This window comes from Canis lupus, chromosome 10 (assembly GCF_003254725.2).
Source record: "Canis lupus dingo isolate Sandy chromosome 10, ASM325472v2, whole genome shotgun sequence".
In the NCBI taxonomy this organism is placed as follows: domain Eukaryota; kingdom Metazoa; phylum Chordata; class Mammalia; order Carnivora; family Canidae; genus Canis; species Canis lupus.
The window spans coordinates 13,371,933-13,396,273 of NC_064252.1; the positions used below are offsets into that span (position 1 = coordinate 13,371,933).

The following is a 24,341-nucleotide window of genomic DNA, read 5'->3' on the forward strand; positions in this document are numbered from 1 at the left end:
GGTTTTCCAGATGATCGGCACAGAGTAAACTGTCCTGTGATGTGCTACTCAGCCCAGCATAAAGGAATCTCCCGCACATGACCTGACGTCAGTCTGTCCCTCCAGGCCAAATGGAAATCAATAATATCTTCATGCATAATAATACTAAAAGGTTTTACAAGAAGTTCTGCATAAGCCTGATAATTTGTACAGGAGAAGTTAAATGGCATAAGTATATTCTCTTAAAACCATTGAACAATTCTGTTTATGCATTATTCCAGGTATTGAATGAAATATTTAGTTGAAAATAATGTTAGTGAGGTGGATTACTTCAAAAGCCACAGAACAAATTAAAGATGAATAAAGGCGGAGGTGTAAAACTTCTTAAAAAATAATTGCCATTAAATCGGAAGAGAAACATGAAACATAAGGGTCTCACTGAATTTCATTAACAGAGGTTGTTTTATAAATACTTTGTATTTTGGGCCCTTAAAAGGTTTAGGAGAATAGTCATTTAAAAAAAATCTAGGTTGTGACGATTACATAATAATTTCTTTATTGGGGGTGGCCTGTTGCTTTTGTAACCTTGCTCTTCCACTCTCCACCCCTGTCTACCACCCAACTTCTATGAAGGCAATAGTGTGATATTCCTTTTTCCAATTTGGCTTCAATTCCCCATTGCCTATATGTTCTCCAGGACCTCTTGAACGACTGGAGAATGAATGCTTGCCGCAGCGTGTGATGGAGCTTTAACATAGGATAAACGTTCCCTGTGGTATTTCAACCCTACCTTTATCTTGTCCTAGTGGAGAATTATTTTGACACTACTCTTCTCTATAAGGAAGTCATTTGTGAAAATATCCATGCTCATTTGTGAGAGTCTAACATTTCCTGACTTTCTCCCCTAGAACATCTAAAATTTGTCTTAACATGTTATCTTTATTTTAATAAAGGTTGTTTCCATCCTTCCCATAAAAATATAGTCTGTTATATATCTTAACTCTAGTTCTTATTCTAGCATCCATGAAGACCTATAATCTCATTCCCTCTTCTTGAACAGAATAGCTTCGGATCATGTTGTTCCTCTCGTGCCCAACCTTATTCATCAAAAGGAGAGGCAGATATCTGACTCGTTCATAAAGATGTCTCCTATCTGAACATCATGTGTGTAATGATACATGTATCACTTTATTATAAATTTCTTTTTATTTGTCCTTCATAATATAGTCAGGGCAGGACATTATACTGACTTTTTTCTTCAAAATGATGTGTAAATATTTTTTATGAATTTTTATCTAAATATAATAAAGAGGGTATTATAAAATATTTCATATTAAAGAGAGACTTGGGTCTAGGAGGAAGAAAGAAATAACTGATAACAGTATAGCATGATAAGAAAGGTAATATAAAAGTTATAGTTACGTGGGTCCCTGACCAGCATAGAGAGGGTAAGGATTTTTTATTAAAAAAAGAGAGAGAGTGCGAGAGAGAGGAGGAGAGAATAATAATCCAGTCCATTAAGACAATGAAGATAGCAACGCCCTCCTTGGCTAGCACTCTCTTATATCTGAAATCTTGCTACTGTGAACTCTGGAAGATCATTAATATTTAAGAGTACCCCTGTATCCTGGCCTCATAAAAAAATAAGTTATTGGTTCTGTATTGCAAAATATCCAATCCAATGGAATTCTGAACCAGGCTCTCATTTGCGAGGTTCATTTTCTCGTGTAGGCCATTGAGTCATCCTGCCACCCAGCACCAGAACCAAAGCCATGTGGAAGTAATGGGTAAAACCCACCGCAGGAAAGTCACCAGTAGCCAAAATTCTCTCATTGCCACATAGACTTACAACAGAGCCTCCACAGTTACTTGATATCTAAATGCAGAACAATTAGGCAGAAGGAATACCAAGCCACCGATCATGAGGAAGTCCCCTGGAAGTCCCCTTGCAACATAGGATTTCATCTCCCTTTGCTTCGCTGTACCTATTCTCAATCAGTCCTGTTGGCAAAAGAGATAACCAAACATTGTATTATTAAGAAGCATGGGGTGCTGTAGGAAATAATATTTTGCATGTTTAATAATTTAAAAATTTTAGATTTTTAATGAATTTTAAAAATAAAAATATTTTAAGATTTTTAGTATTTGAAAATCAGAGAAAGAAATTAAGAAAATATGATGCACAAAAAAAAAATGATGCAGCCATCCTCTGTCTCTAGAGAAAGTGTTTTATTTTCTTTTCTCACCCATATGCAAATGATAAAAATGAAGCTAACAGTGCCTGAACCCATATTCAGTTCTCAGTGCTTTCTGCTGATATTCAATGCACTGAATAAAGAGTATTTGCAAAAGAAATCAGTAGCCATGTTGTGAATGCCTTCTGTTTTAATTGCACTCCTTAGTGCTATAAACCCTTTAATTGTTTTGTCTCCCACTAGGCTATCTTAAACAAAAACAGAATTTTTTAATTAACTCACTGGAGACTTATAAGGATATAATGGAGATAACTTGCTCTTATTTTGTCATTTAAAAGTAATTAAATAGAAGTTCTTTATTTTAGGGAAAGATCAGGACTTGAGTGATTTTTTTTAATTATAATTTTGGTATTTTACTGGTAGTAGAAGTAGTTCAAAAATTAAATAGCTGAGAGGTAGTGCAGGAGTAGCTCTAAAAATTATCATTGGCAAAGCTCATGTAAGCTCTGTTTTCTGAAACCCGATACATAAAACTTCAGAAAGAGTTTGCAACTACTTGATGAAGGAAAACCATCTGAATAAGTCTTATCCTCTACTTCAATCTTACAATTTTTTTAAAAGAAGTCCACCTTTTAATAGTTCCACTGTTTGGTTAGCAAAGCATAGAGGGACAGTCCAATAAATACTTTATAGAGTGATATATTACCTACAAAGTTTAGACATCGATTTAAGTCCATTATTTGTGTCTTACCATCATTTAAATTTATCACTCAATTACTGAGTGACTTAGAAAATCTTTCTGTGGTTTAACATAATATATTAGAACTACTTGGAAAAGTGTAACATACCCTGGAAATGTAAAATTGTAATATTCAGGTAAATTATGCAAAATACGGAATTCAAGCTACAGTTTTCCCAGTTCCTTAACACGTATGTATAGTGTGAGAGCTTCCTAAAATTTGACTTTGTTCCCAAGGAACCAATACACTTGACCCTCTTAATTTATGAAATGTTAACTGAATTCAAGTTGAATAATGAAATTATCTCGGTATACTTTTGGAACACAAGTGACATGATTCTATTCCTGATTAAACAGGATCTCAGCCGCGGTAAGAAAAGTATAAATTTTATGACCTCTGAATATTTTTCATGTCTTACTTATTTACAAACGCGTATCTGTGCAGATGAAAGGGTTATAAACGCCTTCATGTTTCAAACCTCAAACACCCCATCCATCACTCTTATTCTCCCATTTTACAGATAAATGACCAAGGGTCGGGGAGATTCCATGGGTTGCTCCTTAAGACTCCGCTCAGTGTAGCCTCAAGTCTAGGAGACATATGCTACCAGCAACAACTTAGTGCAGCAGAGGGTGATGCTTAGTGTGTGGTGCCTTTGCCCTTCAGCACTGGGATCACCTGAAAGTTTGTGCAAAATGCAAAATCTCTGGCTCCTACCCAGACCTACTGAACCGGAAACTTTGAGGGTGGGGCCCAGCAAGCTGCGTTTTTTTAACAAGTCTTCCTGTGAATTCTGATAAACCCTAAAGTCTGAGAACCACTGGCACAGATTTTTTTGGGGGGGGGGGTGCATTTTATCTTCTGGTCAATTAAAATGTCACATCCAGTATGATCTCATTATATTGCTCGTTTTGACAAGGAGTCCATCAATTCATACAAAAAGGGACAACCTTCATTGAATGCTTACCACGCAGCAAGGATTGTTCCATGTACTTTGGCTCATGGGATCATGGCAGTAAGCCCTCGGGGTAGGTGTTACTATGGGTCACTGAAATGTGGAGAAATTGAATGATTTCCCCAAGGCGACACTGCTGGAGGCAGGGGAGAGGTGGACAGATTCAAGAACCCACCCTCTTGGGCAGCCCAGGTGGCTCAGCGGTTTAGTGCCACCTTCAGCCCAGGGCCTGATCCTGGAGACCCGGGATCGAGTCCCATTTCGGGCTCCCTGCATGGAGCCTGCTTCTCCCTCTGCCTGTGTCTCTGCCTTTCTCTCTCTGCATCTCTCTGTGTCTCTCATTAATAAATAAAATATTTTTTAAAAAAAGAACCCACCCTCCTACCCACCCGTACCTTAATCATACCATCCGCCATGTGACCTGGGAATCTGTACATTGAGCAAATACCCCTCAGGAGAACGCTGCAAGGTGCTGCAAAAAGCACACCAAGGTCGGAGTCAGATGTCCCTGGGGCTGGATCCCCACTGGTCGCCTAATGTAAAGAAACGTCCATTGTGCAGAAGAGAACTAGACAAATGGTCTGAGATCCAAATGTAAGCTGGTAACCTAACAAACAGAAATGTTTCTGAAAAAAAAAAAATGTTTCCGCCAAATGTCTGCTTTCCTAAAATAGTCTTCTGCCTCTGGTTTACATAAACTATGGAATACAGGGGGAATGCCTGCAAAATTAGGGTGTTGTAAACATTTATGAATAAGATAGCAAAATACAAGGCATCTAATGGGGATTTTTTTCCTTGCTAGTTCACTGCCCGCAACGATATATTTTTATTTCTTTTTTTTATATTTTTTTATTTCATTGTTACCAGGTGTTTCTATTCCATGGTCCTCACGTCCTAAAAAGAACTGTTGAACCCCTGTGAGCAAAAGTGCAACAGCTCTGTATTAAAATAGGACCACACACAAGAAGAAAGGGGATCCTGAATAGCTTCCTAGTGTATCCATATTTCCATTTTGCCTAATTTATATAGTCATCAGAGTGGTCTTTTAAAAACATAAATAAAACCAGTGCTGGTGAGGATGTGGAGAAAGCATGGGGGGCTCTTGTCCACTGATGGTGGGAATGCCTATCAGGTAAGCCGCTGTGGCGAAAAGCATGGAGGTTCCTCAAAAAGTCAAAAATGGAAATCCCATACGTTCCAATAATTCCACTCTTGGGGATTTACCAAAAGAAGACAAATACACTAAGCAATAAATAATAAATTTATTTAAAAAAAGATAACTAAAAAAAAAGAAGACAAATACACTAGTTTGAAAAGATACATGCACCACTGTCTTTACTGCGGTGTCACTTACGGTGACCAAGATATGAAAGCAACCCACGTGCCCATCAGTAGGTGAATGGATAAGGAAAATGTGTGTGAGAGAATATTATGCAGCCATGAAAAGGATGAGGTCATGCCACTTGAGACCACGTGGATGGACTCGGAGAGTGTTATGCTAAGGAAAATAAATCCGACTAAGGACAAATACCACATGATTCCACTCATAAGTTGAATTTTTTTTTAATGAATAAACAAACAGAAAGCAGACTCAGGGCAGCCCCGGTGGCGCAGCGGCTTAGCGCCGCCTGCGGCCCGGGGTGTGATCCTGGAGACCCGGGATCGAGTCCCATGTCAGGCTCCCTGCGTGCAGCCTGCTTCTCTCTCTGCCTGTGTCTCTGCCTCTCTTTCGCTCTAAATAAATAAATAAATAAATATTTAAAAAAAAAAAAAAAAAAAAAAGAAAGCAGACTCAGACCTATAAATACAGAGGACAAACTGATGGTTGCCCGAGGGGGCCGGGGGTAAGGGTGGTGAGCAGAATCAGTGAAGGGAAGTAGGAGATACAGGCTTCCGGTTATGGGATGAATAAGTCGCAGTAATAAAATGCAGAGCCCAAGGAACACAGTAGGCGACCTCGTAATAACAGCCACGTAGGGGCCCGTGGTCGCTACACGTGTGATGAACATAGCGTAAGTCACATCAACAGGTCATGCACCTGAAACTAGGGTTACATTGTGTGCCGATTCTACTGAACTTTTTAAAAAGGGGGGGAAAAAAACATAAATAAGATCCTATAATTTCCCTACATAAACCTTTCAATTCGTTTCTCGCCACACCTAAAGCCTCACCGGAGCCTGCAAGGCCTCCATGGGATGGCCTCAGTTTCTCCCAACCTCTTGCACTCACTCACTCCTCCTCACTCGGATCCTTTGCTGCTCCTTGAACGAGTCAGGCAAGTTCCAGCCTCTGGGCCTTTGCACTTACTCCACCCCCCCCCCTCAGAAATTCTTCCCAGATGTTCACACGAATTGCTCCCTGACTCCATTCTGGTTTCCACTCAACTGTCACCTCCTAAGAAGGATCTTCTCTGACCACCTTTAAAATAAAAAATATCACCCCTGTAGCCATCTATCCCAAATCCATGTTTTGTTTTCTATCCACAGTACCTATCCCTTGTCTGATACCATACGCTCATCCGTTCATATTTAATTATCTTTCAGTCCACACAGGAATGGGAGCTCCCCAAAGGGCCAAGACTCGGTCTGAGGCTCTGCTGCTTCCCTGACACCTAAATCAGTGCCTGGCACTGCTATGGCCGGTTATTATTGATTTTAACCGTATAATTATATAATTATTGATTAGGTTGAGCATCTGCCTTGGGCCCAGGGCGTGATCCTGGGGTCCCAGGATTGAGTCCCACATCAGGCTCCCTGCAGGGAGCCTGCTTCTCCCTCTGCCTGTGTCTCTGCCCCTCTCTGTGTGTCTCTTATGAATAAATAAATAAAATATTGTAAAAAGAAATTATTGTGAACCTCCTTTAATGCTTTTCTTCATCTGTTTTCACATGCAGCATGCTGCAGAATAATCACCTAGGACAGGTTCCCTCGGAAGCTCTGCAGAACCTGCGAAGCCTTCAGTCCCTGTAAGTATAAATTGCAGATGTTCTCAGGATCAATATGGGAAGGAGCTCAATATGGGAAATGTCCAGATGACCATTTTAATAAACTCCTTGGTTGGGGACCAAACCTACATAGGTGGTGCAGGAGAGTTTTCCTTAGAGCGACAGTCCTTCGCATCCTCATTAAGCAGTATGTGTGGAGTTCCCCATCAGACGATCCCAGCACCTGCAGTGAAAAGCCTCTCGTCCCTGCTGGGATCACAGGACAGACCATCCAGGATCTCGCCCTGCATTCCCCTGTAACATTTTAGTTCTGGAGGTCAAAGTAGAAATCATGCTTTCTCCTTTTATCTAGAAAAAAAAATGAGTCTCACAACCTAGATATCGTGGCCTCTTCTGTTTTTAGATTATCTGAGCTGCTTGCCATAAAATGTGTGCTGAGTCAAAGATTTAACATTTAAAGTTCTTTATGTTCATTAGGGGTCCTCATATCAGTAAATGAGGATCTAATGGTACGTCTTGCAGCCTCACACACACACACAACACACAGCAGGGGTGTTATCGTTCCTTGTTCTGAACACACGAGTTCTCCATCAGGAGTCTCCATTCTTCATTGAGTTAGAATCTCTGGATAAGCAAAAATGAGTTATTTCTCACAAAAAAAAAAAAAAGCCCTTTCCTACCAACTAAATGTTTTAGAGCTTGGGGTGCAAGCATTTGTTGACAGTGATTATTTGGCAAGACCGTGCCATGAGTGGCTGGCCAGGAAATCCTCATCTCCTCGGGATGTGTAGGTGTTCACGTCCCATCACATAATTCCCGATATATCATGTGTGATACCTGCTTTTGTCTTACTTGCACTGGAAGTCTTCCTCCCCCCAACAAAATACCGGCGCCCGGTCTGGCACGATGAGGGAGAGAAGTGCATTAAAAAGCCAAACACGTGCCGCAGACTCTGGCTGAAAAGCTGAAAAGTGTTTCAAAGGATCAATTGGTTCATCACGGGGCCCCCCGGGGGCTCAGTCGCTTGAGCCACCGACTCTTGATTTCCAGTCAGGTCATGGGCTCGAGGTTGTGAGGTCGAGCCCCAGCCGGGCTCCACTCTCAGAGGAGAGTCGGCTTAAGGTTCTCTCCCTCCCTCTCCCTCCGCCCCTCCCCTTTCAAAGAAGAAGAAAAAGTAAACCAAGAGAGAGATCCATGGGTCAGGGTCAATCGTTATATATAGTCTGCTAATGCTTCTCAGCGGCTGGCCCAGAGAAGGACAGAGAAGGACAGCGAGGTTCAAGATGAGACCTTCCTCCTTTGATCTTTTTCTTCTTAATGAAAGCAAATCTGTGCTTGGAGACCATGCGAAGGGCTGTAGCGCAGCCAAACGGCCTTCCCAGGGCGTCAGGGCCCTGGATCAACAGACGCACAAGGGCCCCTTTGTGGGCCCCACAGGGCTGCGGCATTTCAGGAGCGCCCTCAGGCCACCCCGGGATCGCTCCTCCTCCAGGGGCTGTGTGCTGGGGGGAGGGGGGGGGGCCTGGGTGCAGCAGGGGGACCCAGACCAGGGTGGGGGGGCCCTGGGTGCAGCACAGGGACCCCAGGACTGGGGTGTGTGCGTGCTCCCTGCCCCCCATACCTCCTACCTGCCCCCACCCTGCCTCCTACCCACACCCCCACTTCTTACCTGGACTCTCCCCTTCTTACCTAGCCTCCATCACCCACACCCCACCTCCACCCGCGGTCTCCTACCCAGCCCCCTCCCCAGGCTTCTCACCTGGCCTCATCCCCCCAACTCGGCCTCCTACTCAGCCTCCCCAGGCTCCTTACCTGGCCTCCCCCCACCCAGCCTCCTACCCAGCACCCCTTCTTACCTGGCCTCCCTCCCTCCTACCCCACCCCCTCCCACCTCCTACACCCCCCTCCCACCTCCTACACCCCCCCTTCTCACCTGGTGTCCACCCCCCCACCCCCGGCCTCCTACCCAGCCCCCCCCCAGGCTTCCTACCTAGCCTTCCCCCACCCCGGCCTCCCCCCACCCACCTCCTACCCACACCCTCCCACCCCCCAGGCCCATGCACTGCAGCCAGTCAGCCCCTTGGGTCCCGGGGCCTCCTCTTTCTCTCTCTGGGAGTCACTACTTCTCTCACATTCCCCCTCGGCTCCCTGGGCAGCACCCTGCACCGCCGGAGCTGGGGTGCATCACCCCCGTGGCGCCTGGACTGGGGGCTTCTCAAGCCCAAAGCCTGAGGCTGTGTTCCCTGGGGCCTTCCTGCCTGGCCCGACGGTAACGCTAGGCGCCCTCCGAGGACCGGGAGCCGGAGCTGGGCGGCCCCCCGAGCTGTGCTGGAGCCCGAACTCCTGGCCTAACCCACACTCAGCTTTCCAGGAGGAAGCAATGTGTGCTAAGAATAGGACGGAGAACCGGGGCTTGCACTGTTGTGTGGACTTAAAATAGCGCACGTGCGCCTATTAACTCTGCTGACAGTCTGGGGCCCCTAAAGACAGGAGGCCAGGCTGCTACCCTAACGGGTCCATCACAGCCCCCGCAGCTCTGAGCTGCCCAGGAAACCGGCCTCATCTCCGTCTTGATCAGAAACCTCATCCTAACAAACTCTGGGGATCGGTGTGGCCGACACGCTTGGGAAATGACCATCCGCATTGTTCTATGAGCTCAGGAGTGATCCACATACCCAGAGCGGCCCATCCCCACTGAAATAGATCCTTGGTACACCTGCTCCACCCTGTGGACTTGGCTTCATGGAATATGGTTGGAGAAACGGGATATATTAAAATCGGTAACGTTGCTGTGAGCAAGAGACGAATCGTGCTCGCGTTTCAAGAGACGTCATCTTCATTCATTTAACATGAGCGAAAGTCATTCGCCTTTGTCCATGATTAAAGCACACAGGTACACCTGTGTTCTTGTAACCCGCTCCTGATGCTTACGAACTCCTTGCCTAAAGCCTAAGAGGTCAAGGCCGTGCGCCAGAGCCCGGCAGCCCAGAGCTGGCCCCTGCACGGCACGGCTGTCTGCTTCTGCATGGCAATGACCGCCCAGACACCAGGTGGCTTTGGGTAATGTGATCGAATATAACTTAACTTCCTTTCTGTCTCTTTGGGACGGAATAGGAAATGTAATCAGAATTCACAATGAGTTGTATTTCACCAAGAAACTGTTGGCATAATAGTCATCTGAGGACTAGGTTCAGATTACAGTGATTTGATGGAAACCCGAAACTTCCCCTCCCGGGCCCTCACACCTTTGTATCTGTAGTTAAGAGATCGGTCTATGAAAAAGAATCACTGCTTCATCCGTTGACAGTCATCTCGCCGCCCGTGGTGAAGTCCAAGGTGATCCAACAGAGTGACGTAGGCGTGTCGGCCCAGTGTTATTTAATACACGTTAGTTCTCGTGGGTTCCATGTTCGCGCTGGAGAAGCCAATTGTGTTGACGTATCTGCAGTGTGGTCTCTATCCTCCGACCGGCTGATGTTCATCTTCAGAGCGTAAGGCCTTGTTTTTAAAACCTACGGAGAACACGTAGCTCGTGCCCGGACCATGATGTGCCCCTGCATCTTGCAATGGCAGCTTCCCAGCCACCGGCTCCCCCTCTGAGCCCTGTGAGGCTGTAATAGCCTCACCGGCCCACGGCCCACTGTGTGGGGTTTTGCTGCCAAGAGTCCCCAGGAGAATAAGCAAGAAGAAGAGACGAGGAGGAAGGGGCAGGGCTCGCAGAGCTGAGCAAGAAGCAAGGCAAGCCTAGAACCAGCCACCGGCTTCTCCCTCTGACATCCAGGAGCCTATTGGGTTTCAGACCCTGGATAAAGACTGGGAAGGACGGAACAAAAGACAAGGTGCTGTAAGCAGACAAGAAGAAAGCAGGGTGAGGTAACCCAGAGGAGAAGTTTAAAAGACCAAAGGGATTAAAAAAACAACGAAAAACAAACAATGGTTTCGTATTAGTGACATTATTCCTTCCACCTAAGATGGTCTCCCGAAAGAAAAATTACAAGCTTACGCAATAAAAAGGCACATCCAGTAAGTAAAAAAAAAAAAAAAAAATTTAGTTTGGTTTTTTTCCACCAAAGTGCCAGCATATTAGGTACAGCCTGGGATGGAGGCGGACTTAGATGTTGCAGAGGCCGCGGCGTGCGCCTGATGCACTGTGAGGAGCTCACTTCCCGGAGCCACGTGCACACCAGCACCCAGCGACCTGTCAGGAGGACAAGGTTTCCTGGTCTCCCTCCCCGCGTGCAAGCAGGAGGCAAAAGCTATTTCCAGAGGGGGGCCCTTCCTACAGCGCGTTTGCTGCGAGTTGGGGCACAGTCCTCAGGATCACGTATGGGACAAGAAATGCGAGCACTTACGGCAAGGCCCCCCGCCTGAGGCTTTCTGCAGCGGGCCCTGTGCCCGGGCCCCGGGAAAATCCCGGAGGGGACCGTCCTGTCAGCTGGATAAAGAGCCCCGCGAGAGCAAGGATGTCATCGATGAGCAGTAAAATGCCACTTTTCTCAGTCTCGTGATAGGAAAGGAGGCCTTCCTTTGGAAAATACGTTAGACTCTGAAGAAGCCAAAGGAAGGGCCTCACTGGGAAGGCGCATGGCCAAAGGGGGGCTGTGTCCCCCCTCCTCGGGGTAGGCGAGGTCAGGACAGAATTGCAAAAAGGCACATGAGGAAGCAGCAAAGCCTGGGAAGGCTGCTAGAAGCGCCCCAGGAGGTCAGCCCCCCGGGGTCATGGGAGCAGCAGCCCCTGCTCTTGGTGAGGCGCGTGTACACGGCTCCGTCCTGGAAGCAGCATCCCCCGGGGACGAGCCGAGATGCTCCCTTCCTCAGCAAGGAGGAGGCCGGAAGCTCAGAGGTTCAGTGACCTCCTCAAGGTCATCGGGCTCCTAGCGGAGTCAGGCCGGGGCTGAGGCTCAGCTAAGACCTCCCACATCTGCACGTTTGCCACCGCGCTACCTTGCGGCCTCCGGAGTGCAGGCCGGACAATGGGCGCACGGCCGCGGGTGCCGGAGCTCCTGGGAGTGAGCCCTGGAAGGGGGCGAGCCAATCACACCTGCCCTCCGGAGTGCTCCGGGGAGGTTGGCAGGGGGGCAGGCGGTGCCGCAGGTGGCTGGAGAGGGGCAGGGGGGCAGGCTGCTGAGCAGCGCCCGCGGAGCCCCGCTGTCTCCCTGGGCCTCGCGCTGCCCCGGCCTCTGTGCCTGTGGGTGGGGCTCGTCTCCACCCTGTTGATGCGGGAACCATAGGCACGAAAGGGTATCTCGGCCCTTCTGCAAAGGTGAGAGTCGATCAGACAAAGACAAGAGGGAAGAACATTCGAGACGGAGGGACTACGCAGGCACTGGTCGCCGTCGGGGAGCCAGGGCCCTCGTGCATCAGGGCCAGAAGCCAGGAAGCCAAGGCCACAGGGCTGAAGCGGGAAAAGTGCGCTGCAAGGTGTCCCAGCAGAGTCCAGCAGGCGGCCGGCCCGACACCCCGAGGGCCGTTGGGGGTGCCAAGGCCTTGGTGTCCGTGGCCAGAGCGGACGGAGTCCACGGGAGGTGCGCCGGCAGCAAGGCCGTCGTCCGGCCTGGGTCACCGGGACAGTCTCGCAGACGGAGGACTTTACCAGGGTTGGGCCCGTGGAGATGGCAAAATGGAAACAGGCTTGAGAAATAGGTGAAGTCGCCGGCACTGGGAACGAATTGGCGACGGAGGACGCAGGAAGACGGGGAGTCGCGTGGGTGTTAGTGAGGCCCGTCGCCGAGACCAGCAACACGGGGACCGGGGCCGCACGGGGGGGCAGCGGCAGGAGATGACCGGCCTGGTCTCGCACGTGGGTGCTGTGGAGGAAAGACTGAGTCGAAACAGCTGGAAAGGCGGCCTGGCTCCCGAGGAAAAGGGAACTGTGGGTTAGGTCCTCCCACCATACAGTCCCCTTCACCTAACGTCTCGTTTGTGATGATTGTCTGGCTGCACTTTAGGAAACAAGCTCCTTAAATGTTGGATGGACGCGTCTAGAAAGCGTGCTCACGCCTGCCACGTTTGCCATCAGGTCTCCAGCACCCGGAGCAGGACCTACAGAAAACGTGCTCAGGAAATATTTATTGAGTTTATTGCACCAAAGCCCTAAGTGATGTCCTCAGCATCTGCTCGGACCAGCCAGCCTCCCCTGGGGGGCTGTGGCCCCATCCCCGGCTCTCCCAGGTGCCAGGCTCTCACCTGCCACCCGGGCCTCTCCTACCTGCCCTCCCGAGCTGGCGGTTGCGCCGCAGGGCTTCCTCCGGGGCCTCGGCGTCGATGTGTCCGCACGACTTGGCTTTCCACGGTCTCAGCCCGTCTCTGCTTTGGGAACCCAAGGGGCAGGCTCGGGGCAAAGGGGCTTAAGAGGGACTAATTCCCAACTATCAAACAAACGAGTCGCAGAGGTGAAGAGGGCCGGACAGGGATCGTGATCGTCGTAGTGTCCTAATGTGGCACGGTGACAGACAGACGGTGACCGCTCTTAGCGTCGTGAGCGTGGAGTAGCCCGTAGAGCTGTTGAATGTCAATGCCGTGCGCCTGAAGCCACGGCGGCGACACGGGGCAGGTCAACTGTACCACGATAACTTTTTTTTTTTTAAAGGGGGGAGGGAGTAGGGTTCGAGGAAGGACCTTAATGTGAGGCCTTGGAGGGCTGGTGAGATTCAGATGGGCAGGAAGGAGGGGATGCTCCTGGGGACAAGGCCCCGGAGTACCTGGGGGGGGGTGGGGGCGAACCCGCGACAGCCTGACGGGGACCAAGAGGCCGGTGGGTAAGGTGGACGGCAAGCCCTGATGGGAGAGGCACCGAGAGGCAGGTGGGTAAGGTGGATGCTGAGCTCTGATGGGACGAGACCGAGGGGCAGGTGGATAAGGTGGATGCTGAGCTCTGATGGGCCGCCCCAGGAGCCGGGCCACAGCCCAGGGAGTGATTGCAGAGATAAGAGATCAAAGGCAGGGGAGCAGCTCAGGGACTGTTGCAGGCCCCGCAGGTGTTAAGAGATAAGAGGCTGAAGCAGACAGTGGAGAGTTTGGGAGATAAAGGGAGAGGGCTTGGTGCAGGATTGGCTGGAAGGCTGAGAAGATCCAAAAGAATGACCTGCAGGTTTCAGGCCCTGATGGGCCTGGGAGACCAAGGCTGCCCTTGGCAAAAAAAAAAAAACAAATAAATAAAAGCCTTTGTTTTCTCTGGAGAAAAGTGAACCTGGAGATGGGAATGCTCCTGGTGCTTGAGGCCCTGATACAAAACTCATAGCAGCAGGGACCCCTGAGGAGCTGAGCAGGCTTGCAAATTGACTTTAAGACTGGGTGTTATTCAAAAGAAAAAAAAAAAAAAAAAGACTGGGTGTTATTCTGTATGTTGGCAAATTGAACACCAATAAAAAATAAGTTTATTATTAAAAAAAAAAAGACCCAGTTGTCACCGCCCAATGGCGCCGCGGACACCGGGTCCCTTAGGTGGCTGTGGCCAGGCCCACTCGCCCGCTTCTAGGGTTCTGCTGTCCCGGGCACTGGAGGCTGTCTCGCCCCCCAAGCCGCGGAGATGAGCCGACTTGCTCACCTTTTCAGAGTTTAAAGCACTAATTTATGTTCCTGGTTTACAGTAAGTGTAGCGACGAATAGGATGGGGACTAGAAAGGGAGGCACAGAACCGCCCACGTCAGCTCTCGTGCTGCTCCTGTGAATTCACACATGTCGTGCGTTGCCAGCATATGGGTGGGATCTCATCCAAAGAGAAATCCCACCTTGTGGTCACTCGGCAAATATTAAATAATAGTAAAAACAGCTCCTATTAGTATAAGGAGTTCTATAAATCAACATGAATCCCATCTCTAAGAGCTCCCAGCGATACAATTCTGTCCCAAGAGTATTATCACGACGACCTGACAAATTCAATTTCCAGTGATCCCCTGGCTCCAGGGCGATGCAATTTCCAAGCGGTAGAACTTGACCGTAACAAATATTTCAGCTGCCACATCAGATTGTATGACGTACGAGCTTGGAACTCTGTGCTTTTCACCTCACAGGCAAAGCAAGGTAATCACTGAAAATGCTTTCGTTTTTTAAAGATTTTATAAATAAACTAAATGGTTGTGTTCTTCTGACCCTTCATGGATTGCTCGGAGTGGTCTCAGAAAATGCAGGAATGTCTGTGCCAGTGAGTCAGTCATTCCCGTTAGACTTAGAGAGAAAATTGCTCATCCAAATATAAAACAGAAAGGTCAAAAAAATAAATAAATAAAAAATAAAAAATAAAATAAAACAGAAAGGTCAGTGATGAAAACGCCATGCTTCTCAATTGTGTCGATTGAGAGAACCCCCATAAACTTCTATTATACCTGCAGCTGCAACATTTTCACACTTTTGGCTTTTTTTTCTCAAGTCATCTATGTTAATAATTGACATCAGCACAGCCATCTCAGATGCGGAATTAGCCAAGATCTACGGCTTATCTTCTGACTAACGCTTTCTTCCTTGTAGTCTGTGGCTTATCAAAAAACATTCTCAAACAGAGATATGAGTCTGTGTGATACATTGGCAAGGTATCATATATGAGATAGATGTAAAGGGCCTTTTTCTGGAAAAACAATAGCAGGCATGATCTCATAGCTTCTCTAATCCCTACAGTAATGCCACTGATAAATCAAAAATTCCTTTCTGGAGTAGGGAACAGATTGGCAAATTGTTTCTCTTAAAAGAGAAAAACGTGTAAAATCCAGCATCTACACATGAAAAGATCATGGAGGAAAAAAAATCTTTAGACAGAAGGTAAGAACATGAGCTTTTTACATGTTCTTTTTGGTTTTTTGTGTGTTTTGTTTGTTTTTGTTTTTGTTTTTGCCATGGCCTGACATGAAAGATTGCTTTTCTTGCCCGTAAGTCTTCATCACACAGGACACTCCGTGCTCACAGAGTGTAATGTAACATGTGCACGTTCACAGCGAACATGCGGTTTTATTTTGTTTCTAGTTCACATAATACTGGGTAACATTCATCCCTGCTCTTGTGTGATCCCCACCTGCCCAGGCGCCCCGGAGGGCACATGGAGTCACGGTGGGGCCCACAGCCGACAAGTGACCACGTTCTCTCCCGCGCGTCCATTTGGCCTCCTTTAGCGCAGTTATCCAGACTAAATGTCTACCTTGGATACTCAAAAGCACCGAAGCCTGTCAGGGTGACCTTGGATGGCCCTGACAAGTTCCCGGCGGCGAGGAGGGACGACCCCAGGTCCATGAGGGACAGTCCCGTTGGCCAAACAGTTTGGGCAGCAGATTCCCTTTGGTAATTATGGAGTCCTCCAACCTCAAGGCCTCCCTACAGAGAGGTAGTTATTTCAACACATGCCCCACAGTCTTGACAGATCTGCTTGGCCTTGATGGTAGTCCTCAAGGTCACACTGCCCAGACTCACACTTGATGACAATTCTGTTCTTGCACCAAGTGATGTCATAGTTTTCCTCAGCCATGTTCACCTTCTGGGCCTTTCTGGGCCTTTCTGGGCCTTCTTGACCTTTGCGGGCCTAACACAGAAGGTGTGTGTGCTCCTTTGTCCGTGATGGGAGGCTTCCTAGACTCAAAACACGCAGCGTAGCTACTGACCTTACGTAGGAAGGATTACGGGGACTAGAAAAGCGGCAGGCCTGCCAGCCCATAGGACCCCCTCAAAAATATGTCCATCTCCATTTAGAGATTTGAAACGACAAAGGGTTAAGAACCTTCAGGAAAAATTCGGGAAACCTTTGTTGGGGGGGGAGGGGGGCGGCGGAAATGTTATCACTCCCTAAACGTGAAGATTTTTCTCAAGTAATAACACCTGTCATTTGTAGAGCGCTTTACTACTTACAAAACACTTGCACATGTTTTCTCGCTTAATTCCCGCCGCAGTTCTGTGACCTGTTATGCTCTCCAGATATAAAAAGTGACCCTCGGAGAAATTAATTGGTGTGTCTCCACATCTCAGGATTAATCACTGACGGAGACTTGACTCAATTTGTCTTGATTTTTCTAATTCAGTGCACTTTCCAGGAACCACATGCACGTAGTTGTTACCACATAGAAAAGAGCGTGAAATGTCTTACCTATCAGTTTGCTAGAATTTATAAGTGACGGAAGGAGCATAAAAGGGGTCCCATTTCCATACAGTGATCACTTTGCAGAACACCTTTCGAGACCATGATGAAGAGGTTTTATTTGCCTAAAAGGTGATGGGTCCACTCCCGTTGTTTAAAGGCTTTAGTTCGCTACACCTACCAGCGTGCAGGTTTTGTGCTACGTCTTCACAGTCTTGCTAGATACTTAAACGCCAAGACCCCCAGTAGGACGTGTCTCTGAGAACGTGCTATCACGTGTCACCTCTCCTCCCTTACCTTTGGAATGAAGATGTGCCACTCGCTAAAGTATCGGGAACAAAACCCTTTGCCCTTTGTGATTCTACACGTGCACGTGCACACACATGTCATTGTGATGCTGAAGGCTGAAAAATAAGGGTAACTTCTAGTAAGTCTAAGTGCGGACACCTCTTAATTTTTTTTGTTTGTTTTTTTATAAATTTATTTTTTATTGGTGTTCAATTTGCCAACATATAGAATAACACCCAGTGCTCATCCCGTCAAGTGTCCCCCTCAGTGCCCGTCACCCTGTCACCCCGACCCCCACCCACCTCCCCTTCCACCACCCCCAGTTCGTTTCCCAGAGTTAGTAGTCTTTCATGTTCTGTCTCCCTTTCTGATATTTCCCACTCATTTTTCCTCCTTTCCCCTTTATTCCCTTTCACTATTTTTTATATTCCCCAAATGAATGAGACCATATACTGTTTGTCCTTCTCCGATTGACTTACTTCATTCAGCATAATACCCTCCAGTTCCATCCACGTCAAAGCAAATGGTGGGTATTTGTCATTTCTAATGGCTGAGGAATATTCCATTGTATACATAGACCACAGCTTCTTTATCCATTCATCTTTCGATGGACACCAAGGTCCTTCCACAGTTTGGCTATCGTGGCCATTGCTGCTATAAACATCAGGGTGCAGGTGTCCCGGCGTTTCATTGCATCTGAATCTTTGGGGTAAATCCCCAACAGTGCAATTGCTGGGTCGTAGGGCAGGTCTATTTTTAACTCTTTGAGGAACCTCCACACAGTTTTCCAGAGGGGCTGCACCAGTTCACATTCCCACCAACAGTGCAGGAGGGTTCCCCTTTCTCCACATCCTCTCCAACATTTGTGGTTTCCTGCCTTGTTAATTTTCCTCATTCTCACTGGGGTGAGGTGGGATCTCATGGTGGTTTTCATGTGTATTTCCCTTATGGCCAGTGACGCAGAACATTTTCTCATGTACTTGTTGGCCATGTCTATGTCTTCCTCTGTGAGATTTCTGTTCCTGTCTTTTGCCCATTTCCTGATTGGATTGTTTGTTTCTTTGGTGTTGAGTTTAAGAAGTTCTTTATAGATCTTGGAAACTAACCCTTTATCTGATATGTCATTTGCAAATCTCTTCTCCCGTTCTGTAGGTTGTCTTTTAGTTTTGTTGACTGTATCCTTTACTGTGCAAAAGCTTCTTATCTCGATGAAGTCACAATAGTTCATTTTTGCTTTTGTTTCTTTTGCCTTCGTGGATGAATCTTGCAAGAAGTTACTGTGGCCGAGTTCAAAAAGGGTGTTGCCTGTGTTCTCCTCTAGGATTTTAATGGAATCTTATCTCACATTTCCATCTTTCATCCATTTTGAGTTTATCTTTGTGTATGGTGTAAGAGAGTGGTCTAGTTTCATTCTTCTGCATGTGGATGTCCAATGTTCCCAGCACCATTTATTGAAGAGACCAGACACCTCTTAATTATCTCTGTCGTGAGCAATGAAAGAAGTAGCATTTTTCAGACCCGAAATTCACCGACAACATAGGATTCCTTTTGGCCAACTTTTAGGCAAAATTTGAGTCTACCTTTTTTTTTCTCAGGGGTTTCCATGGTCAAAAAATAAAAATACAAATACAAACTGTAACCAGCCTCAAGTAATAATAATTTAAAATCATTAAGGCGATTTATAGTTTGGTGTATGTGTTCCTTTAATCATGAAGCAACCCTATAAAATAGCTGTTACTCCCATTTTACAGGTGCAAAGGCTGAAGTCTATTGATTTGACCACGGTCACACACAGCTGCTGTGCACTGACTTGGACCTGACGTTTCTCGTCCCAAATCTCTGCACTAATTCAGATTTTAAGCTGCCTACACACGCACACACACACACACACACACACACACTTTGTGTCTTGGCATGAAATAGAAATAATAGCAAAGAAACACTTAAAAAAGTGGAGCTATAGAGTGCAGTCATTTTTCTTTGTCATCTTTGGTAATATTACAGAGCTGTGTTTTTCGATGCTCTGTGGTGATGTTTTTCTTATACGCCAGCACTTAAATATTGCATTTTCCAAGCATATGAATAGAAAATGCCCAGCAGCCCCAAACCAGATTGACATGATATGATCTTTTTGTTTACTCACTGAATAGGCACAACTTGTGCCCTGCCAACGGCTTTGTCAGCAGTCTTAACCTTGTTCTGTGAGAACCACATGTACGAGGGGCCTGATAATGAATTCCATACTCCAGTTTAGCCTTAGGATCTTCTGTTAGGATTGAATCAGGTAATGCCTCTGGGTGTGAACAATACACCACTCGCTGTTTGGGCCACCGAGGCAGGTGGACAAGGACTTCCAAACACGGCATTTAGAAGAACTGTGGTTTATGGGGAGCTTCTTAAATGAAGGAACTATTTTTTTTAATTTATTTTTTATTTGTGTTCAATTTACTAACATACAGAATAACCCCCAGTGCCTGTCACCCATTCACTCCCACCCCCCGCCCTTCTCCCCTTCTACCACCCCTAGTTCGTTTCCCAGAGTTAGCAGTCTTTACGTTCTGTCTCCCTTTCTGATATTTCCCACATATTTCTTCTCCCTTCCCTTATATTCCCTTTCACTATTATTTATATTCCCCAAATGAATGAGAACATATAATGTTTGTCCTTCACCGACTGACTTACTTCACTCAGCATAATACCCTCCAGTTCCATCCACGTTGAAGCAAATGGTGGGTATTTGTCATTTCTAATAGCTGAGTAATATTCCATTGTATACATAAACCACATCTTCTTTATCCATTCATCTTTCGTTGGACACCGAGGCTCCTTCCACAGTTTGGCTATCGTGGACATTGCTGCTAGAAACATCAGGGTGCAGGTGTCCCGGCGTTTCATTGCATCTGTATCTTTGGGGTAAATCCCCAACAGTGCAATTGCTGGGTCATAGGGCAGGTCTATTTTTAACTCTTTGAGGAACCTCCACACAGTTTTCCAGAGTGGCTGCACCAGTTCACATTCCCACCAACAGTGTAAGAGGGTTCCCTTTTCTCCGCATCCTCTCCAACATTTGTTGTTTCCTGCCTTGTTAATTTGCCCCATTCTCGCTGGTGTGAGGTGGTATCTCATTGTGGTTTTGATTTGTATTTCCCTGACGGCAAGTGATGCAGAGCATTTTCTCATGTGCATGTTGGCCATGTCTATGTCTTCCTCTGTGAGATTTCTGTTCATGTCTTTTGCCCATTTCATGATTGGATTGTTTGTTTCTTTGGTGTTGAGTTTAAGAAGTTCTTTATAGATCTTGGAAACTATCCCTTTATCTGATATGTCATTTGCAAATATATGAAGGAACTATTGAGGCAGAGACCCGTTTTAGTGCCACACTCAGGACACCTGGGAGTATTGGTACGTGAAGGGATAGGACTGTGCAAAATTGCCCTAAGCTTACAATGTGGAAGGCAGATCATGTTCTTTTCTCGAGGGGAAAAAAAGTGATGCCTAAATTATAAACGATAAATTAATTTTTTTCATAAATTCATCTATCCAGAGAAATGGGTTTATTAACATTGAAAACTGAGACCCGGGTCACTTCGAGATCCAGCAGGGACGTTAGCGGGAACCTAAGGCTGGAAGAAGACAGGCCTCTGTCTCGCGCTGAGAGCCTTCACTGTAAATGGGCCCCAACGTTTGCACCGAACTTTAAGATGAGTCATCTTCAGGCCTCTAGAAGCCACTTGCTGCATCACATAAGCAACTGGCCATGATCCTACAATCTGTCACCTAGAACGTGGAGGCTCGTATTATTTAAATAAAGTCCCCGGTCTTTAATCGGTGTAGTCGTTACGAGAGTTTCCCTCCGTGCTTCACTTCTGGTCAAAGGAAAACCATCACCTCCTCCCCCTGATGAAATCATTTCTGATTTGAACCCGGGCTGAACGGGTTGTCACTGGAGGCATGAGGAGGAGGCAGCGTTGGGTTTTCCTAAACCTTTCGGGTTCTGTTTATTGGCAGGACCTTGAGATCCTTGGAACCTGCATTTATTGTTCCCTCCCATGACCGCTGCCCTCCTGGAGATGTGCTCGTGAGGGGGCTCTAACCCCAAACCCTGCAAATTCATCCCAGGTGACCTTATCTCAGTTATTGTCAAAACCTGGTCCAGGGCCAGGCATCACTTGTCCCCATTTGGTCAAGAAGAGGAGGAGCCGGGGACGAGTGAAGTGACAAATGTGACCAAAAGCGAGGAAGCTGCTTTCCAAAGAGATTAGCTCCCCACTAGAGAGACTTCTATTTCTAAACTGTTTAAATTTGGTTTGCAAGGGATTATTTCATGATCCTGGTGTGCCTCCTGCATCTGTTTAGTCTTAAATGCTTCCTAAAACATTTTTCAGAATCCACTTGTGATTTTCTAATCCTTCCTAATACATGGGCTGCTTAAAATGCAACCCTTTTTTTTTTTAAATCCTAGCTTTGGAAATGCAAACAAATGTGTGAGCCTTACGAACAAATTGGAAAAGTGAGTGAGGGTCATTGGAAGCATAGCAGAGTGGTGGTGGTTCCGTTGTTCACGCACCTTACAGAAAATTGCAACTTCCAATAAGAAAAGTCCAGTCGTTGTCACTACCGCCGGAGTTTCTGTTGGGTAGGGACGAAGTAAGTGCATTGCACTCCCTCTGCTGGTTCTGAAGCTGCAACAGCCTGGGGACCAGACCTCTATCAGACATAATGGCCTGCAAAAAAATAAATAAATAACGGTGTGTGGAAGAAAGAAGCAAAAGCTGGGAAAGCTGCTAATTTTATTATTATTTAAAATGTTGGGAGAAACAAATACCTGCCTCATGCAGATGGTTAGAAGGAGCCAGAAAGCTGGCAGTTTTTGCGCGCTCAGCACTGTGCTGAGTAATGGGCGGGGGGGGGGGGGGGGGGGGGGGGGGCTGCATCTTCTCTCACTGCGGGTTCGCCCTGCAGCCTGCATGACCCCCGATCCTCACCCACAGCTCGGTGGGCAAAGCAGTGGGATGGTGAGTTTGTGTGTTTGCACAGCAGAGGCCCAGGGGCGCCGGGGAGGCTCGGCCCTTTAAGCATCTGCTGGGGGCTCGGGTCATGATCTCAGGGTCCTGGGGTCACAATCTCACGGTCCTGGGGTCATGATCTCAGGGTCCTGGGGTCGCAATCTCATGGTCCTGAAGTCACAATCTCACGATCCTGGGGTCACGATCTCAGGGTCCTGGGATCACGGTCTCACGGTCCTGGGGTCACGATCTCAGGGTCCTGGGGTCACGGTCTCATGGTCCTGGGGTCGTGATCTCAGCGTCCTGGGTTCACAGTCTCACGGTCCTGGGGTCACGATCTCAGGGTCCTGGGGTCACGGTCTCACGGTCCTGGGGTTGCGATCTCAGGGTCCTGGGGTCATGGCTTCATGGTCCTGGGGTCGCAATCTCAGGGTCCTGGGGTCACGGTTTCATGGTCCTGGGGTCACGATCTCACGGTCCTGGGGTCATGATCTCAGGGTCCTAGGGTCACAGTCTCACGGTCCTGGGGTCATGATCTCACCGTCCTGGGGTCGCGATCTCATGGTCCTGGGGTCATGATCTCATGGTCCTGGGGTCACGATCTCAGGGTCCTGGGGTCGAGCCCTGCAGTTGGGGCAGGGAGGAGGCTGCTTGTCCCTCTCCTGCTACCCCTCCTCCTCCTCAGGCTCACTCTCTTTCTCAAATAAATAAATAAATAAATAAATAAATAAATAAATACAATCTTTAAAAAAAAAAGAAAGGAAAGAAAAAGAAAGCAAAGGCAGGTACTCAGCTTGGGGTGAGGGGAGGGCAAGGGGCATACCTCCCGGCGTCAGCGGGGACACCTGACAGACCGTGGCCCAGGGGCCACTTCCGTGCACAGAGGCGTGTGACCCACCTGCCTGGAGGGAATCAGAGCCCGGGGGTCTCCGTGGCCCCAGCAGCTGTGGCCGGGCGGCGCGAGGAGGGCCCACCGGGAGAGCCACCGCGCCCCACGCCCTCTTGTTCATCACACGGGGATGGTTTTGCCTCCAAGTCCTCGTCCTGCCCAGGTTGGCCCTGGTCACCAGCCTTCTGTCTTCCTCCCCAGGCGCCTGGATGCCAACCACATCAGCGCAGTGCCCCCCGGCTGCTTCAGCGGCCTGCACGCCCTGCGCCACCTGTGGCTGGATGACAATGCGCTGACCGAGATCCCCGTGCAGGCTTTCAGAAGTTTGCCAGCCCTGCAGGCCATGACCTTGGCCCTGAACAAAATCCGCCACATCCCAGACTATGCCTTTGGGAACCTCTCCAGCTTGGTGGTTCTGTAAGTTTTCTCTTTCTCTCTCTCTCTCTCTCTCTCTCCACTTTCTGAATTTGCACCGCGGGACACTGGCCCCAAGTGCTGGTCCTTCGGACCTCGAGTAGGGATGTTTACAGGGAGGAAAACCCCCCGAGCTCCTCCCCCAAACGACTCACGACTGTTCTCATTGCATGAAGACTTTCGGGCCACATGCAGTGCGCAGCTGCTGGGCGCCACACAGCAGTGCTGTGTCCCGGAGCTCACGGTTGGCCCCCCGACGGTCGCCCACCGCCCGCTGGCCCTGGGACTGCGGGGAATCAAAGCTCCTCATTTCTGGCAATACTTAGAATTCAGGCCAAATTGCAATGCGCCCTTCGTGTTATGTAGGCTTGAAAATCCTTTTTGAGCTCCTCCCAAGGGAAGGGAGGTAGGGACAGAGCGTTGACAGAGAGCTGTGCATTCATGTGGCTTTTCCCTCCCCCCGATGGGTTGAGATTTCATTATGTTAAGTAAACCAAAATGGGTCATAGTTTGAAAAATAATAACCATCTTTTTAGGCACCCTCAGTGCCCTCCCCCATGTGTTGCATGTGGAAGATCTTCAATAAATGTCACAAAGATCTCACATGAAACCCACATCGATTTATTAGAACAAAAACCTCAGTTGGGGCGCCGGGTTGGCTCGGTCGGTCGGGTGTCCAGCTCTTGGTTTTGGCTCAGGTCGTGATCTTAGGGTCATGCGACCGAGCCCCAGGCTCGGCTGTGCATCAGCACGGAGTCTGCTGGGGGTGCTTTCCCCTCCTTCTCCTCCCGCTCTGCTCCTCCGCCCCCTGCCCCCCTCAGTAAAACAAACAAATAAATAAGATCTTTGGGAAAACACACAAACAGAACCTTAATCT

The 24,341-nt window shown here is 47.9% G+C and overlaps 1 protein-coding gene across 1 annotated transcript in view; it reads left to right on the forward strand.

The window, feature by feature from the left end:
• LGR5 (leucine rich repeat containing G protein-coupled receptor 5) overlaps positions 1–24,341 on the forward strand; it is a 127,031-nt gene that overhangs the window by 76,049 nt on the left and 26,641 nt on the right. Inside the window, exons 4-5 of the mRNA XM_025476591.3 lie at positions 6,763–6,834; positions 23,252–23,467. Coding sequence (XP_025332376.1) covers positions 6,763–6,834; positions 23,252–23,467 — 288 coding nt within the window. The remainder of the gene's footprint in view (positions 1–6,762; positions 6,835–23,251; positions 23,468–24,341) is intronic.